The following is an 18,079-nucleotide window of genomic DNA, read 5'->3' as shown; positions in this document are numbered from 1 at the left end:
ATAAGGATACATTTTCATTCAAGAGTACAAATGACTCTTCTGATGAGTGCCAGTCCTTCGTCAACTCTCAAAACTCTGGTTAAAACTGTGCTGGTGGCATCTAGGGATCTGGGTGAGCTACACAGCCTCATTTAACACTCAGTAGTCAATTCTTGCTTAAAATCTGTCCCACTGCCTCTCCTACTCTAATCCAGCCTCCACACAGCTATTATGTAGTAAGGAAGAATAAATAGGACAAAAACAGGGAAATCGGTATGCAGTCAACACCGTACAACCTTCAATTAAATTAATCAACCCACAAGCATTTCTTGGGTCACTAAACATTTCTTTGAGTACTTACTGTGTGAGAGATAGCTTGGTAGGCAAGTTATTTAATCTCTTAGCGCTCAGGCAACTTTCTAAGGCTATACTTTGCAGATCATCCTACTGGTATAGGGAATTTACTTCCTGGGAGTTCTTTATGCCAATAAAATCATAGGTCTGGAATATGTCATATATAAATATACTAGAAATAATATATATTTAATATATTTAAATAACATGTATATGTGTGCACACATTTCATGGACAAGGCATTGTACTGGATATTAGAGACAAAAAGACCCCCCAAAATTCCTGCATACATTTTACTGGAGGAATACTACATGAACATAAATAAGGATAGTATAAGAGAAATTGAGGAGTAGCAATTAGGATAATGAAGGATAATGAGGTCTGAACTATGCCTTGAAGGAAAATAAGGAATTAGAAAAGTGGAGATGAGAAGGCAGTATATTCCAGGCTTGGGGAGTGGCTTGTGCAAATGCATCAAGGCCAGAAATGAAATGTCAAGGTTGGAGAATAGGTCATAGTCCATCGTAGATGGAAAATAGGTTGTGTGAAGAGGAGCATTATGAAAGGAAGGAGGGAGTCGGAATCCGGGACTTCAAATGGCAAAGTAGGGAGGCTCTTGTCTTGTCAGCAGTGGGGAGCCTCTGAAGGTTTTTGAGCCAGATAACATGGTCAGTTCAATGCTTTGGAAAAAGGATTTTAGTAGCTATTCATTAGTGCTCTTGCTCAATAGTTTTCTATATCTTAACTCCTCCTAGACCATAGGAGTTGTATAAATTACCTTCTGTCTCTAATTTTAAGAATATCTGAAGTGTTCTTCTGAAGTTTGCATTCATGGCTTTCTAATTTTGCCTCTTTTGGTGGGAGATCTTTATTTTCCATTTTGTTATTTTAGGTATTTTAGATGTTTAAGAATTTAAAGTATTTTAAGAATATATCAACTGTATTGAAGTTTTCAGTCAGCCTGTTTCCATTTCTGTACATAACTAGGCTGGTCCTCCCTGGATAGGTTCACAGTCCATCACATGGAACATATTCAAAGCCTTTTTCCAGTTTGTTAAGATCTGCCAGGGCCATGTTGGCAAACCTATGACATACATTCTGGAGGGGGATGCTCCCTTCCCCTTCTCCACATGCCCCTGAGGACATTTCTTACATCACCTGCCCATCTACCCAGCAGCCCAATGGGAACACTTCCCCCCTCCCCTCTATGGGGTAAGGTGGGGGGCTCATCTGCTGCATGAGGGTTGCAGTTTGGGTACTCTGACTCTAAAAGGTTAGCCATCACTGTGCTAGGGGCAGCTAGATGGTACAAAACAAAAAGCACTAGGACTGGAGTCAGGAAGATCTGAGTTGAAAAGCAGCCTCACTTCCTAGCTATATGACCCTGGGCAAATCACTGCACCCTCTTTGCCTCAGATTTTTCATCTGTAAAATGAGCTGGAGAAGGAAATAGCAAACCAGTCCAGTCTCTTTTTACTAAGAAAGCCCCAAATGGGGTCACAAAGAGTGGAATACAACTATAACAACTGAATAAAAGGACCTGCTCCACTGGCCCAGACTTTAAGAACCAAGGGTCAAATGAACATCCAAGATTAGTTATCAGGGAAAGATATTAGTGGAGATATTCTACAATAACCTTAAACAAGAAAACTTTGAAAGAAAAATAACAAGACATACTAGATGTCTAGTTGTAGAAGTTAAAAGAAGCTTTTAATAAGTTACTAAAATAGAGCTCAGTTTGAAGGTTTATTTGGGATACTATAATCAGTACATTTCAATAGGGAAACTTTTTGCAGTACAATATGGGAGAAGGAACATTGGATTTCAGCATTAGGGGTCCTAAGTTCAAGACCTAACTGCTACTTACTAGGTGTGTGATGTTGGACAAGTCACTTACCTCAGCCAGATCTGTTTCTTCCTCTTTTAAATGAGAGGCTGTTACAAAAATGAACAATATGGAAATATGTTTTGTGTGATAATACATATATAACCCAGGCTGATTGATTGTCAGTTCTGGGAAGAGGAAGGGAGGAAGGGAGGGAGATAATAAGGACCATATAACTTTGGAAAACTTATGTGAAAATTTGATATTAAAATTTAAAAAGTAACCCCCCCACCCCAGATAAAATAAGATAAAAATAAAATGAGAGATAGGTCAAATAGAAATGGATCCTGCTGGCTGCATACAGATAACTGCATACTAACATTATATCTATAATTGATTGTACTTCATTTTATTTCCCAACTACATTTTAATCTGCTTCTGGCTTACCTGAAAGGCTCCTACATAGGCCGTGTGTTTGGTAGGCTTGGTTTGAGATGATTTCTATGATCTCTCCCAGCTCTAGAACTAAGATAATTTTTAAAAGATCTCCAAATTTAAAACACTTATACACCTGGCTCCACATTAATAGTCCCCATTTTAAATCAGTAGAAAAGTTGTTAAATAGTTTGGTAACACAATGAACACAATAAGACATTTGTCAACATATTACTGCATTTTTATTGAATAGCATTCAGTTAAAGTAAAATGAATCATTAAACAGAAAAGTCTCTTCTGGGGGTCCTTTGAGCACAAATTTAGCCAAAAGCCATGGGAGAGAGTGGGGGAGACTCACTGAACTAAATGCTATTTGATGGAGTGAAGAGTGATGTGGATTTGAGGAATATTGGGAATGTCTCGTCTTGCTTCAGAGGAAAGATGATGATCTCTTGGCCACCATGTAGAACCTCCCCTCCCCCCCCCCATCCCCAGCTGGGCCTCTTAGCAACAACTCCCAGACGCAGACTTCACAGGAGAGCTGTTGAACGTGATGATGGGGAAGTCGCTGGTGGAAACGGGTAAAGCTTTAATGCGTTTCTTGATCACAGAGGCCATGGTGAGGAAGACTTCATCCACATTAATGGAGTTTTTGGCGCTGGTTTCTAGAAAGGGGATGCCTATGGAGTCAGCGAACTCTTTGGCTATGGTGCGGTCCACCATATTCTTGGTAACAAGGTCACTCTTGTTGCCCACTAGCAGCTTGTTAGTGTTTCTGTTCGCATGGCGCTCCACCTCAATCAGCCATTGCTTCACGTTGGCATAGGACTTGGGATCACTCACATCATACACCAAGATAATACCATGGGCCCCATGGTAGTAGCTCGAGGTAATGGTACGGAATCTCTCCTGTCCCGCAGTATCCCAAATCTGCAGTTTCACAATCTTGCCATCTAATTGGATTGTTCTGATCTTAAAGTCCACACCAATGGTACTAACATAGCTGTCACTGTAGGTGTCATCCGCAAAGCGAAGTAGCAGGCAGGATTTGCCCACACCTGAATCTCCAATCAGCAGCACCTTAAACAAGTAATCATAATCTCCACTCATGACGAGGGTAGCTGGTAACCACTCAAGTCCAAGTATTTTGGGGGGTCAGGGAAGATCCGGTTTGGTTTAGGCTCTACCTCTACCTTGAAAATGTCGCGGGATCCACCTCCTCTCAGACTCCTCCCCTCGGCAGCCGTTAAAGACAAATGGGTCTTTGGAGCCCTTGAGTCTCCAAGGAGCTTAAGGTTAGAACAAAGGGGCACTGCTTCGTGATTGGTAGAGTCTTCCAGGGTCAGAGGTCAGAGAATTCTGGCTCTGGAATTGAAACAGGCTTTAAAGGGCCCTCTAATCTAAGCCTTCATTTTACAGATAGGGAAATTATGGACCAGAAAGATTGCATATCTGAAACTATGGAACTCACATGTGTGGAGAGGCCCACCTGTATCATGGAGGCCTTTATTGTGGGGCTCAATCGGAGGCGGAGGCGGAGGCGGAGGCGGAATGGACATTTCTATATCTCTAGCCTTTTCTACCCCACCCCACTTCTCCAAGGGATACTTTCATTTCTGGAGAAGGGACGGGTGTCAGGTAGGCTTGAGATTGAAGCCTGAGACACCTACTCTGCTCTCCTCAGAGAGAAGGGGAATACTGGACTAGAATTATATTCATTTGCCCCCTTAAATATTGCTTACCTAGGGGATAGGTAACTTTTGAACACTTTGTAGTCTGGCGGGAAGAAGGACCCTTGGATTCTATATACAAGACTTAAACTTTTCCCACCTAAAACCAATTCCACAGTGGGCATACAAAGAGAATAGCAAAAGAACCCAACTCCATTTATTCAAGGCGATAACCAAACAGAAATCAGAGGCGGGACACACAGAAGGATATATACCAGACAAGACTGGAAGCAAGGTAACTTAGCTCATTTGAGAGTGTCCTGGATCTCCCTGGATCATCTGAGGTCAGAGTGGGGTTGGCCACTTCCACCTTTGCCCTCGAAAGTGGGAGTTGGAAGAAGACTGGGAGATCTCACTTGGAAAGTCCCCAGGGTGAAAGGCTGGTAAGCAAAGCTCTTGTCTCTTAACAGCCCCACCTCACCTCCACTCATGCAGGGCCACTAATTCATCTCCACCCATAAGGAAAGGGACTCATAGCAATGGGCTTTGGGACAGAGATTACATACATAAAGTTGTCCAGTCCAACCCATTTTATACATAGGGAGACCAAGGTTCACAGAGGTTATATAACTAGGACTGAGATTCTCCTGTCCTAGCCCTCTTATTTTATACATAAGGAAGCTGAGGGCCAGAGAAAGAAGTCTTGCCCACAGTCACAAGGATATTATTATCAAACCAGCACTTGGTCCCTGACTCCAGACTCAGTATTCTTCCACTAAGCCTTGCCACAAAATGCCAACAGACTTCACAGCCTGTCCTTTAGGTTTGTGCTTATCCTTGTTACACAGAAAACCAACTAAAGTTACTTATATCCACTGAATTCTTGGAATTAATTCTTGTGCTGTCAATAACAATCAAAGAAGCATTTTTTAAAAAAGGAAAAGCAGAAAGTTGCCATTAGCAACTGATTCACTTCCCTGTTGACTCCACCTTAAGTACAGACCTGAAATTTCCTGTGTATAGGGAACTCCCACTGTGGAAATTCCATCCAATCAACTGTACCCAAAACTTAATGCCTTACAGGTCTCCGGGGCCCTTAAAGGTTAGTTCACTTTTCCAATGTCATACAAATAGTATGTGTCAAAGGCAGGAACTGAACCCTGTTTTCTCTGCCTCAAAGACTAGCCATAATGTCCACAATGTTTTTCAGGCTTTAATTAGTACACCAAATTACATGCCCATGGCTAGACTAGGGGTGAACTAGAGAGAGAAGAGATAAGATGGCCAAATAGAATAAGGCATGAACTTGATTGGAGTGAGGAGAACTGGATTTGAATCTCACCTCAGACACTATGGGAAAGTGTATAATTGAAAATTTGTTACCCTAAAGGGGAACTGCATTTCTCAAGAGCCCACTGACTTTCTGTCATTAAGTATTTCCTGTAAACAGGGAATAAATATCCAGGGGGCAGTCCTGCTCCTCCTCTTTTTTTTGGCATGCAACTAAGGTGGGTATTTTGAAATGGCTAACCAGCCATGAGCACATGGTTTTTGTTTTTATTTTGTACCCTCTTTATTCCTTGATTTCTAATGATCATTTAATAAGCCTCCTAAATATAATATTTTTCTTATTAAGATATAATTTTAATTTTTATAATTTAATTTTACAAAAGTCATCCCTGGGACCCAGTTTCCTCACTTATGAAGAGGATAATAGCAAGTACTTGTACTGCCAGTCATGGAGAGTATACTTTGCAAACCTTGATGTGCTGAAGGCCTGTGAGGTAGATATTATAATCGCATTTCCCAAAACACAAGACTGTGCAGAGAGGCTATTGTAACCTTTAAGATCACTGTTAAAAGGGTGTTTTTCTGGCCTGTTTTGCTGTAATCTCTACAGAATATTTTAGAAACCCCTGGAAAAGTAGGGAGCAAATAGGACAAGAATAATAACCTGGGAGTCAGCAGGCAATCCAAGTCCTAATCCTGGTTCTGTCTTCTTTGATCTATCTATTACTCCTCTCCACTGAAGTGGGGCACTTCATAAAGTGTGTCCAGACACCCAGAAGTTCAAATTAATGATTAATTGATCAATAAATGAATCTACTGGCTAGGACAGACTGTCCTAGTGAAAGCTGCCCCGAACTGAAGTGACAGACAGCTTTTGTAGGGTTACATATGTGCAAGAGGTAAAGGAAGTTTATACAATGTGGAAAATGATATATTGCTTTAGATCATACCATGAATGAGAGATAGCCTTAGTGACTGGGGCAGAATGACCAGAGCAAGCAAGCTTTATCATACAGAAGCCAGGGGTGGACAGGACATTCCATGGTATATCTTATCCTACACTGGAATGCTCTCTTCCTTGTTAGTAAGGGGTCATCTTCTGGGGTACATTGACCATATGTTGCTTCTGACCCTTCTGAGGCCTGCTTTCTACAAGCAAAAGCAGGCTTACTGGTTAATACCTTAACCAATGGATCAGGTACTTAGCTTTATTTCACTTCACCATGACTAAGTTTCCTCACCTGTGTGAGAAAATGTGAAGGAAGGTATCTGTTAGGTTCATGGTACAGTGTAAAATGTATGCTTCCTGAAACTAGAGGACCTGGGTTCAAATAACAGCTTTCATACTTTCTAACTATATGACTTAGGGCAACTCATTTCTTCTCTTTGTGCCTCAGTTTCTTCATCTGTAAAATGAAAGAATTGAAAGAGATGACTTCTTTACCCTTACCGAGGCAGAATCAAGATGTCGGCTTAGAAGTAGCAAAAGTCGATTCCTCTGTGAAAACCTTTCCACACCAATCAAAAACAATGTGCTTCGAAGGGGACAGATCACCAAATTTAACAACAGGACAGAGCTGGGGGACCCTCCTGCTCGACTGTACTTAAAAGTTACTCAGGTTTAAGGAAAAGGAGAGCGGAAGGTCTCAGGACCCCTCCCCCACCTGCTGTGCTGAGATTCCGGCCGTCACTGGAATCTTGGGGCAAGGGCTCCAGTCAGGGGAGACAGTGTCTTGCTGCCACAGCTGTATCGGGCTCAGGGTTCTAGCCACGGCTGGCAGGGAGGCAGAGGGAGGGCAGCTTAGTCGCAGTCACCACTCTCCATTTGGGGTATCAGCTTCTTGAGGTTTTGGCCTCAGGGCACGTCCAGCTCCCAGTTCAGCTCCACCTCGGCGGAAGAATCCTTCTGACTGTGATCCCAGGACAAGGCTGCAGGCTGCAGACTGCATCGCGGCAGGATACCTTGATGACAGGGCTGAAAGTCCAACTCCCTTCAGACTCCCCACCTTCAGCTTCTGCTGCCAGCTGGGAATGATCTGACCTGAGGGCTCATTAATACTCCATCAGCCTAATCAAATAACTCTCACCTTCCATCTTAGAATCAATACTGTGTATTAGTTCCAAGGCAGAAGGGGGGGGGGATAGGCAATAGGGATTAAGTGACTAGTTCAGGGTCACACACAGAAGCCCAGCCTCATGCTTGGGAAATTCCAGCCATCTTTCAGAGAACAGGAGCTGAACTAAAGAGAAAAGTAGCCCTCAAACAGTCAATAACAGCATGTTGCATACAGAAGTGACTGAGAACAGTCACAAAGGTTGATAGGACAGATAGGCATTCACTTCTCTGAGCCAGAGATGAGACTGTGATTATAGTTACTTTCTTTCTTAACCTCTCCCCCTGTGGTACCTGCCACTCTATCACTGTCTTGCATGATAAGATGCTAAGGAAAACCACAGGGATTTCTAGAACCCCTTGTTATCTCTCCTATTCCTTGCTACTCCACTGTAGTGAAATATTATTGTACATAAGGGGAAGAAAAAACAGGAAGAAACAAATGACTCACTCCATAGCTAATTGTTGTGCTGTGCCAAACGCTCATGGCTGTATAAAAACTCCTTTCTCACATGCAAATTAGCAACAGAATAGTCTCTGACAGATGCCTGGGACACAGAGGCATTAAGATATCATACTTAGTATGTGTTAGAGACAGGACTTGAACCTCGAACTTCCTGCTTCTCAGGGCACTCTCTGTCCACCATAGGCAGATGTTAGAGATATTGTGGGACTGGTTCCAGACCACCTCAAAAAAGTGAATATCACATGCAATAAAGTGAGTCACCCAATTCACCAAAGTTATGCTTACTCTATACCCATGTTGGCAAACCTATGACACCTGTGCAGGAGCCTGCAGGAGGGGGCTGCTCTCCTCCCCCTCTCCACACAAGCCTGAGGATGGTTCTCACATGACCCACACCTCTGGCCAGCAGCCCAATGGGAGTACTTACTCCTCCCTTGTCTGGGGTAAGGCCAGGGGCTCACATGCTGCCTGAGGTTTGCAGTTTGGGCACTCAGTCTCTAAGGTCTCTAAAAGGTTCACCATCATTGCACTGTAGTCTATTAAATGTTAATGATGTTATTTTTTAAAATGTATTTATCCCTTAATTTTAAATGCCTTAATTTTAAAATATTTTAATGCTAAAAAATGCTAACCATCATCTGAATCTTTAGCAAGTCGTAATCTTTTGGCTAGAGGAGGGCCTTGCCTCTACGTTGATGGCTGCTGAGTGATCAGGGTGGCTGTGGCAATTTCTTAAAATAAGACAACAATGAAGTTTGCCCTTTTGATAGACTGACTCTTTCACATGAACACTAGACCCATTATAGCTTATTAACTGGCCCAATTTCAATTTTGTTGTGTCTCAGGGAACAGGGAAGCCCAAAGAGAGGTGAGGAACAATTGGTATGTAGGTGGAGCAGTCAGAAGACACAGGACATTTCTCAATTAAGTTTTCCATCTTATATAGGTACAGTTTGTGGTACTCCAAAATAATTACAATAGTGACATCACATCAAAGATTATTGATCACAGATCACCATAAGGGCTATAGTAATAATGAAAAAGTTTGAAATACTGTTAGAATTCCCAAAACGTGACACAGAGACATAATAAGGACATATGCTATTGGAAAAATGGCACCAACTGGCTTGCCTGAGGCAGGGTGGCCATGGACCTTCAATTTGCAAAAAGAAAATGCAATATCTGCAAAGCACAATAAAATGAGCTATGTCTGTATTCTGCATCACCTCTCTATATTGTCATTGTGATTCAGTTAATCTAAACAACACAAGAGATTTGATCATTTCCATTGGGACCATCATATTGGATCAGCCTTCCTCCATCTTAGCAATTGCTTAGCAACTGGCCCTCTAGACATAGCCATGCACTTCAAAATATGCTGCCAAAGCTTCGTGATGTGGAGGGCTTCTGCCCAAAGGGACCCTTTTCCCGACATGTTTTGATCAATGGAATTGAGTGCTTTGTTCACATACTTAAAAGTCCCCCAGAAGTCTAGTGCTTGCTGCAGGAGGTAGCAAAGCTTCTCTGTACTCTAAGCAACATGGTAGTGGGGACCACTGACTGAAAAGAGGACCAGGCCCGGAATGGATGGCTGGCCTAACAATTATTGGGTGAGTTGGCGTGCTAGGCAGACAGCACAGTCCCACAGCAGAGATGGGAATCATAGTTATGCTGCTTCTTCAGTGTCCTGCAGCATGTTATTCAGCTCTCTGCCAACAATGATATTAATGAGAGGAGACATCTAACCCACCCTCGTATTATTTGGGAAGCAGTTATTGAGTGAAAGGGGCATCTTCAGGGACACAGGAGTATCCTAGGAGCCAGTGGTAACACTGTGAGTCCTCAGAACATGGCTGCCATTGCCTGAAGCCAGAGGTATAACTTGCAGCTTTGGCATCCAGGGAAACACTCCTGCAAGTCACTTGAAGGGGTAGGGGGTTGGCAGAGATCTCAGACACCACTGAGGTAGGTTGTTTAAGGTCTCTTCCAGAGTACCTAGGATACAGATAGAAGAAGTCACCATCTGGTAGCTTACTGTTTTAAGTAATTATTCTTGCTAATTAGATGCTAAGCTCTGTTGTTTCTATGCTGTTGAATGTCTGAAAGTGGTATCAGGAGCCCTCTAAATTTTGGTGCCCTGCAACAAAGCTCCAGTTACCCTAACCCAGTTATAGCTCTGACTCAGACAGAAATTCACTGGTCTGAACTGGTTTACTTGTTCTTAAGCACCTGTGCAGGTGTCTAGCATGAGGGATAAATTCAGAGCTTTGAATTAATTGAATTCAAACAAAATATGTGATAATAGAATTTGGTTGTAGTTGACATCATTACCTAAAGCTATTGGGAGAGGGACTAGGCTAATTGCCATCTTGATGGAAAGGAAGACATTCTTAGCCTTCTTTTTGTAGAATAAGGCTTTTTCCCCCAAGTCGGAAAAGTACTAAGTATTAAAAAAGCAAACCTGTTCTTTTCCTCTATACCGTCACCATGTGAGTCCAACAAAAGCTAAGATTTACAGGCATTCTTCATTTTCTTCCTCCCCCGTCTCAGCCTGGAGTCACCCCCTTGCCAGACAGTTTCTTTTTGTTCCCTGAGTTTCCCTGTAGGTAACAAATAAGGACAAATCACTCATAGTGAGGAACATGCAGAGGGGAAAGTAAATTTTGGTATCGTGAAGGAAGAAAAAAACACAAGATGAAAAGCCAGAGAGAACCTAGCAATTCCCAGAACAATAAAATGAGATCCTGGGGCCTCTGAAATCCCCAAAGCAAAAAACAATTTTAGAGCAATGTCAGAAAGCATATAGGCAGAAAAGAATTGAGGCTGGCAGAGAGGGACAAAGGTGATCCAGGAATGTTTCACCATCCACAAACCAAAGAGAAGCAAAACCATCGCAATGGATATGAAATTGATTTATAAAAGTTAAATGGAGTGGCCAGTTGGCAGAATGGACAGGGTGCTGGTCTTTGGATCAACAAGATCTGAACTTGACACTAGCTGTGTAACCCCAGGGAAGTCACTTCACCTCCCTAAACCTCAATTTCCTCACCTGTAAAAAGATGAGAATAGCACCTACCTCTTGGGATCCATGGAACAAGGATCAGATGAAAAAATATTCTTGTAGCTTTGCAAACCTTAAAAGCTCTATGTAACTGCTGGCTTTTATCATCATCATCATCAAAATTGGGTACTGAAATGTGGATTTAGGAGTCCTCATTCCTTCAGATACAATAGGTGCTGTAGGTGCTGATCCTCCAAAAATATGGGGGTGCCACATAACTGGGGTGACAACTCTAAAGGGTTCAAATGAAGAGGAGCCTGGCCTTCTGTAGATTTTAAAATTAATATCCAAATATTATATTTTATAAGATGTATTAATAATAACTAAAATAAAAAGCTAGAGTAAACTCAGCCATGGTCGGGAGAAGGGAGAGCAAGAGGGAGGAATTACCCAAACTTATATAGAAACGTGACCATGCAACATGGTGGAGAAGGGAAAGAGATGCTGGGAGATGAAAATGAATTCTGGGAGATAGAATCCAACGGTACAAGATTTTTTCAAGTTACACACTTCCCAGCACTCACCTAGATCTCAGGTAGTTTTGTTCTCTCCTATCTGTTGTGATCCACCAAGTGAGAGAACCCTTCTGATCAGAATTCTGCTCTGAGCCAAGAAATAATGGCCTCAGAAATCAGGGACTTAGGTGTCCAACTCAGTGAATGAACTGTTTCCGGGCAGTGAGAGCACCTGTGCTGTGTACTTGGCTTGCCTTTTTCCCTTGAAAGTTCACTTGTGGTGCTTCCCCCTCTCTTCAGGGTTCTCTTGCTCTCCCTTCTTGACTTTTCTCTTGATATCTCAGTTCAAGTTGGTAGGTTTCACAGTATGATCACAGCATTCTTTTTTTTAAACCCTCACCTTGCATCTTAGAATCAGTACTGTGTATTGGTTCTAAGACAGAAGAGTGGTAAGGGCTAAGCAATGGGGGTTAAGTGACTTGTCCAGGGTCACACAGCTAGGAAGTGTCTAAGGTCAAATTTGAACCCAGGACCTCCTGTCTGGTCTCTAGGTCTGGCTCTCAATCCACTGAGCTACCCAGCTGCTCCCTGATCATAGCATTCTTAACAAACTAACTCACCCCAAAACTCAAAGAAGAGCTGATTAAAGCTTAAAAAAAAAGAATGACTATAGAGTGTTTGGCCTAGCAAAGCAGATTAGTCCTTCCTAGCAGTGTGACCCTGGACAAGTCACTTAATCGTTTTCATCCTTAATTTCCTTATCTATAAAATGGGGAAAATACTACACCTACACCTTAGGGGCCTTGTAAGGATCAGAAGAGATAATATACATGAAGTATTTTTTTAACCCTTACCTTCGGTCTTGTAGTCAATAGTGTGTATTAGTTCCAAGGCAGAAGAGCGGTAAGGGCTAAGCTAAATGACTTGCCCAGGGTCACAGCTAAGAAGTGTCTGAGGCCAGATTTGAACCCAGGGCCTCCAGTCTCTAGGCCTGACTCTCAATCCACTGAGCCACCCAGCTGCCCTGCTACATGAAACATTTTGCAAGCTTTCATGTACTACATGTGCTAGCTATTCATATCAGTGGTGATGGAGGGAAGAGTATATTCCATTTTCTGGAGGCCTCTGGCGAATGTAAGCTCTTGGGAGCACAGGACTCCATCTTGGGGTTTCAAATGGAAAGAACATTCAAAAACGAGGAAGTCTCTGATCTGGAGAGAAGCATTCTGGTATCCAAGTTTGTCCTTTGAGTCATCTGCCATCTTTGCTCCTATTGTGGTGTGATTTCACTTTGGAGGAAGAAAATAGAGAGCCCTATACTCCAAAAAATCCTTTGAATTCCCCCAGAGTGAACTCTGCCCACATTCTTTCATTTGTTCCACTTCTAGTTGGCCCCATTTTGCCCATATACTCACCCAATCACAAACACAATCACTCAGTCCTTTAGGTACTAGATAAATGTTTATTCCCTTCTGTCCCTCCACATTCAGCTAAAATGGGATTTAAACTATCCTCTGTGTCAAATTAGTCAGCTTTAATACTGAAGTGCCAAAATTAATCTGATTCGTCTCAGAGGGGCAGGATGGAGTACTAGATAGTGCAATGGACTTGGAGGATGAAGACCACAGTGCAGATCCTACTTCTGACACATACTGGCTATGTCACCTGGAGCAAATAACATAACCTCTCAGAAACTCACGTTCTTTAACAATAGAATGTGGCTAGAAGCATAAGAGTGCTTACCTGACAAGTAAAAATGAGGGTCAAATAAAATAATAGATTCAAAGTGCTTTTTGTGCTTGTTCGGTGTTCTCCATCATGCCTGACTCTTTGTGACCCCATTTAGGGTTTTCTTGGCAGTGATTCTAGAGTGTCTAGAAAGTACATTTGACAGAAGAGGAAACTAAGGCTGACAAGGTAAAGTGACTTGCCCAAGGTCATACAGCTAGTAAGTGTCAGAGATCAGATCTGAACTCAGAAAGATGAGCCTTCCTGACTCCAGGCTCAGCATTCTCTCCACTGTGCCACCTAACTGCAAAGTGCTTTGCAAACCTTAAAAAACGCTATGTAAATATCCATTCAATAATAATAGGAGGAACCATATTGTTAAAGAGCTGGCAGTAAAACCAGGAAGCCTCGAATTCAAATCCCACCTCTGCAAGTTATATGGCCTCTTAGTTTCCTAGACAACTCTCTAAGACCAGAAATGGCTGCAGAGAAGGTGATGGATTCCCTGCCCTGGGAGAGAGTGTTCCCTCATCTAGGAGTTCCTTGAACTAATGAAATCATGGATCCATCCATATTTCTCATATTATAGAGGAGAAATATTTCCTTTCAGAGAAGGGAGAGATAAGCATTTCTATAGCACCTACTACTATGTGCCAGGCATTATGCTAAGTACTTTGCAAATATTATCAACAGTCATTTTTATCTTCCAAAGGTTTAATACTGTTATTTATCTGGTTTTATTTTTTATATCAATTAGCATATTCATGGAATTGTTTTTAGGCTGAGAATTAATAACATGCTCTCTATAGGTTCCACTAAGTCATGGGAAATGATTACTGTACTCTGTCTTCTCAAGAAGTGATTACCATTATTTCCCTTCTCACAAATTCCTTTATTTCAGCTAATTCAATAATCACCTCTTTTCTCTTTATGAAAACAGCCTTTTATTCATCTTCTGAGTCGTTATAAATTGTTTCTGAGTTTATACAGCTTAAATGATTTATTTTCAAATTGAAATTCAGAAAACGAGTCTTTGGCATTAGAATTTTGCCATTAATATTCACAAGCATCCAAGTTCATTTATAATATCGCTTAGCCCTAATAAAGGCAAATTCCATCTTACAGATTAAGTAGAGACATATGGAGTAATTCAGATGCTTCTGCTAGAACTTAAGCTCACAACAAGAACAGTAATGGGGCATATCTGTCACTCAGTTCTGCAAAGGTGATGAGCTCCATTAAGTGGGGAGCAAATTGGATTAAGCTTGAATTATTCGGAATTAGGTTTCCAAACTCTTTTGATGATCATGGGATTTCAAATGAGAAAGGGCCTTCAAGAGTCTTTCACCTTTTTGTGTCTTAGACCTCTTTGTCACTTTGGGAAAGCCTATGGACTCTTTCCTAGGATAATCCTTTCAAATGCCCCCCAAAAGTACACAAGATCCCTAAGGAAACCAAAGGTTAGTGAAAATAAAGGTGTCATTGTTTTACATCCAAGTTCATAGATTGCCTCCGCCAGATCTGTCCACACGGACCCCAGGTTCAAAACTTCTGATCTAGCCTCACCTCTCATTTTTCAGAATCGGAAACTGAGTGAATGACTGTTGTTATTCACAGCAATACAATAAAAAGACTACATACCACCATAGAAGGAAATGATGGTCTAAATGTGGATTGAAGTAAACCACTTTTCATATTATTTCCTTTATGAATTTTTTCATATTGTATAAATAGAGATTTTGAACCTTTGACTTCATTCCCCAGAAGTCCTTAGTATTTCCCAAAATTCCCTATAATCTCTCCTGTGTCTCCACATTAGCCGTATCATGCTATTTGTATTTAACTGGCATTAACTCCTCCCATGTTCTCTTTGGGCATGATACAGCAATCAGCAGTGATGGTGGTAAGGTGGGGATTTTAAATGGGCTAACCAGTCATGGGCACATGGTTTTAATTTTGTATTCTCTTTATTCCTTGACTTCTAATGATCATTTAATAAACCTCATAAAATATAATATTTTGATTATTAGAGATTGTAATTTTAATTCTTACAATATTTAAGCAATATGTGTCATCATTCAGAACATGACAAACATGGAAATATGTATTGTATGATAGCACATGTATAACCTATATCATATTAGCCTGCTCTCTTGGGGAAGAGGGAAGGAAGGACAGAACATGGAATGCAAAATCTTTTAAAATCATTATTTAAAATTGTATCTATATGTAATATAATAAATGTTAAGAAATACAAAAAAAAAAAAGAACAAGAAACCGAGGCCCAAAAGAGGAAGGGATGAGTCCAATGTTATCTGATTCTATATTCCAGGATTTTTTCCATGGAAAATTACCCCTCCTATTCTAGGATTTCCCCATTTTCTCTGAATAAAGGATTTTCTCTGATCCAAACTATTAGATATTTATCCAAGACATGGAAAGAGGCCAGCTGTTGGGAGCTACCGCCTTCCTGAAGCTGGCATGGTACAGCTGGGACCAGGCATTAAAGTGAGGAGGATATCTCTGTGGTTTTGTCATTTTTAATTTTTTAAAATTCTGGGATAAACATTTATGTGATTAATAAAATTTTCTTAATGAGTTTTCACATTTAAATTCATTAATTTCAAGCCAAGAACTATTATAATTTTTCCATCCGTCTCTCTAGGTGTCTATCAAGAAATCTTTATCCCTTTGTGCCTATCTGTACCTGTCCCCCATCCCCTATTCCCCTGCAACAATGTCCCAAAAATCTTAGGGCCATTTTAAGCCTTAGCTTAGAACTGCCCTGAGATTTGGGGGACACTCTATGTTTGGAGTGAGTTAGGGCAGCTCCATTCTTCTGACTCTGCTTTTTTGTTGTATTGCTTTATTTCCCAAATTCCTTTCCATATTTCTTTACATTCTTCATGTTTGTCAGTTAATTGCTTTATGCCGTTTACGTCATTAACACCCCACAATTTATTAAATCATTCCTATATTATTGGACATGTAGGTTATAGTTGAAAATGGACTACAGTGGAAAGAACCCTGCATTTGCCATTAGAGGACCTGGGTTCAAATCCCAAATATGTCATTCACTACTTTTTGTTATAGGCCTAAGTTTCCTCACCTGTAAAATGAAAGAGTTGGATTAAATGGTATTTGAGGTCCTTTCCAGCTGTAATAAAAAATCTATGATTTTTAATTATTTAAAATAGTCAAACCATGCTTGCTATGGGGTCTTGACACTACTTAGGGAATGTCTATTCTCATAGTTGTTGTTCGTTCATTTTTATTTATTTATACCGCCCATTTGCGGTTTTCTTGGCAGAGATACTGATGTGGTTTGCCACTGCCTTTTTCAGCTCATTTTATAGATGAGCAAACTGAGTTGACAGGGTAAAGTGACTTGCTAGGAAGTATCTGAGCCCAGATTTGAACCCAGGTCTTTCTGACTCCAGGCCTCGCATTCCATCCACTGTGCTACCTAGCTGCCATCCTCATAGACAAGGCAATAACTGCTCAGAAAGAGCCAGAGAGCCTGGGTTTTAGTCTAAAAGATGTGCAATAATACATTATGACAATTAAGTCCTGAGTTATGGCTTTGGCTCTGTCATTTAATTAAAGAGCTTTGTAAGGGTCTACTGTAAGCCTTGCACCATGCTGGATATTGTCACTACCAGGGGACCTTGGGCAAGTAATTTCCTTTTTGTGACTCTCAGGTTCCTTCTCTGTAAAATGAGAGGTTGGACGTATGATCTCCAAAGTCACTTTGAGCTCTAACACTTTGGGGTGGGGAGCAGACAGCGCCATAACTTTTAGAAGCGCTAGTGGACCTCATACGCAGCTGACCCATGCAGCCTCACTACCAGAATCCTGGCCACTGATTTTATGGAAGTTACCCATCCCTGGGCTCTGTGTATGGCTTGTTATAGCTCCCTTTTTTTCTTGCTCACTTGCCAAGATCAGCCAGTGGGGTGACCTGTTTTGTCTCATCTCTTCATCCTCTATAGCTCTTGTTTCTTTTTGGATCCATCCAAGGGACAAATGGGCACCGTAAAAAGGAATCACCTGGACTGGCTACATTTTTGAGTTGGTTTAGTACCTCCTTATCTGGTCCCTTTTCTATGACTGGGTCTGTAAAAGACCAACGTGCCTTATGTACATGTGAGGAAATGAAGGCTCAGGTTGGTTGGGATGTGCTGAAGTCACAAGATCTAGTAAGTTTTAGTGGTGGGATTTGAACCAGATCCTCTATTTCCAGAGTTAGAGGTGACTTTCCACTGTATCGCACCTTGTCCTTGCATTAGCACTACAAATGGATAACGTTTTGGTCCTGGAATCCATTAGAAGGAGGAGGATCAGAGAATCAAAGAGGTTATCTAGTCTATGATGGATTCTAGGACCAAATCATTATTCTTTGGGGGAGGATCAAAGAACTAGATGAGCGATTACAAAGGTACGTAGAAGTTCTAATAGAGAGAGCAATGCTGTTTGTCCCTCTCTCTCTCCATTTCATTCCTTTATTCTTTGATCCCAAAGGCAATGAAGGCCAATTCATTCTTTAACAGTTTGATTACTTTACATTTGATCCCTGTTGAAAGTCTCAACAATACATTTTCAATATTGACTATTGTGATTGATGACTCAAGAATTGGTAAATTAAAAAATATCAATCAGAGCACGCTCTCGATATGCATCTTTCAATTCTCTCCAAAGAGTTG

At 41.3% G+C, this 18,079-nt stretch overlaps 1 protein-coding gene across 1 annotated transcript; it reads right to left on the bottom strand.

Annotated features, from left to right (window-relative positions):
• Positions 1-2,821: 2,821 nt before the first annotated feature.
• LOC100010863 (ras-related protein Rab-1B-like) lies at positions 2,822-3,921 on the bottom strand. The gene has a single exon (XM_056809877.1). The coding sequence runs from the start codon at positions 3,701-3,703 to the stop codon at positions 3,098-3,100; it is 606 nt and encodes a 201-aa protein (XP_056665855.1). The 5' UTR covers positions 3,704-3,921; the 3' UTR covers positions 2,822-3,097.
• Positions 3,922-18,079: the final 14,158 nt, after the last annotated feature.

This window comes from Monodelphis domestica, chromosome X, assembly GCF_027887165.1.
Source record: "Monodelphis domestica isolate mMonDom1 chromosome X, mMonDom1.pri, whole genome shotgun sequence".
Taxonomy (NCBI): domain Eukaryota; kingdom Metazoa; phylum Chordata; class Mammalia; order Didelphimorphia; family Didelphidae; genus Monodelphis; species Monodelphis domestica.
Note: the sequence above shows the minus strand (reverse complement) of the source record. Positions and strands in the feature narration are given on the sequence as shown.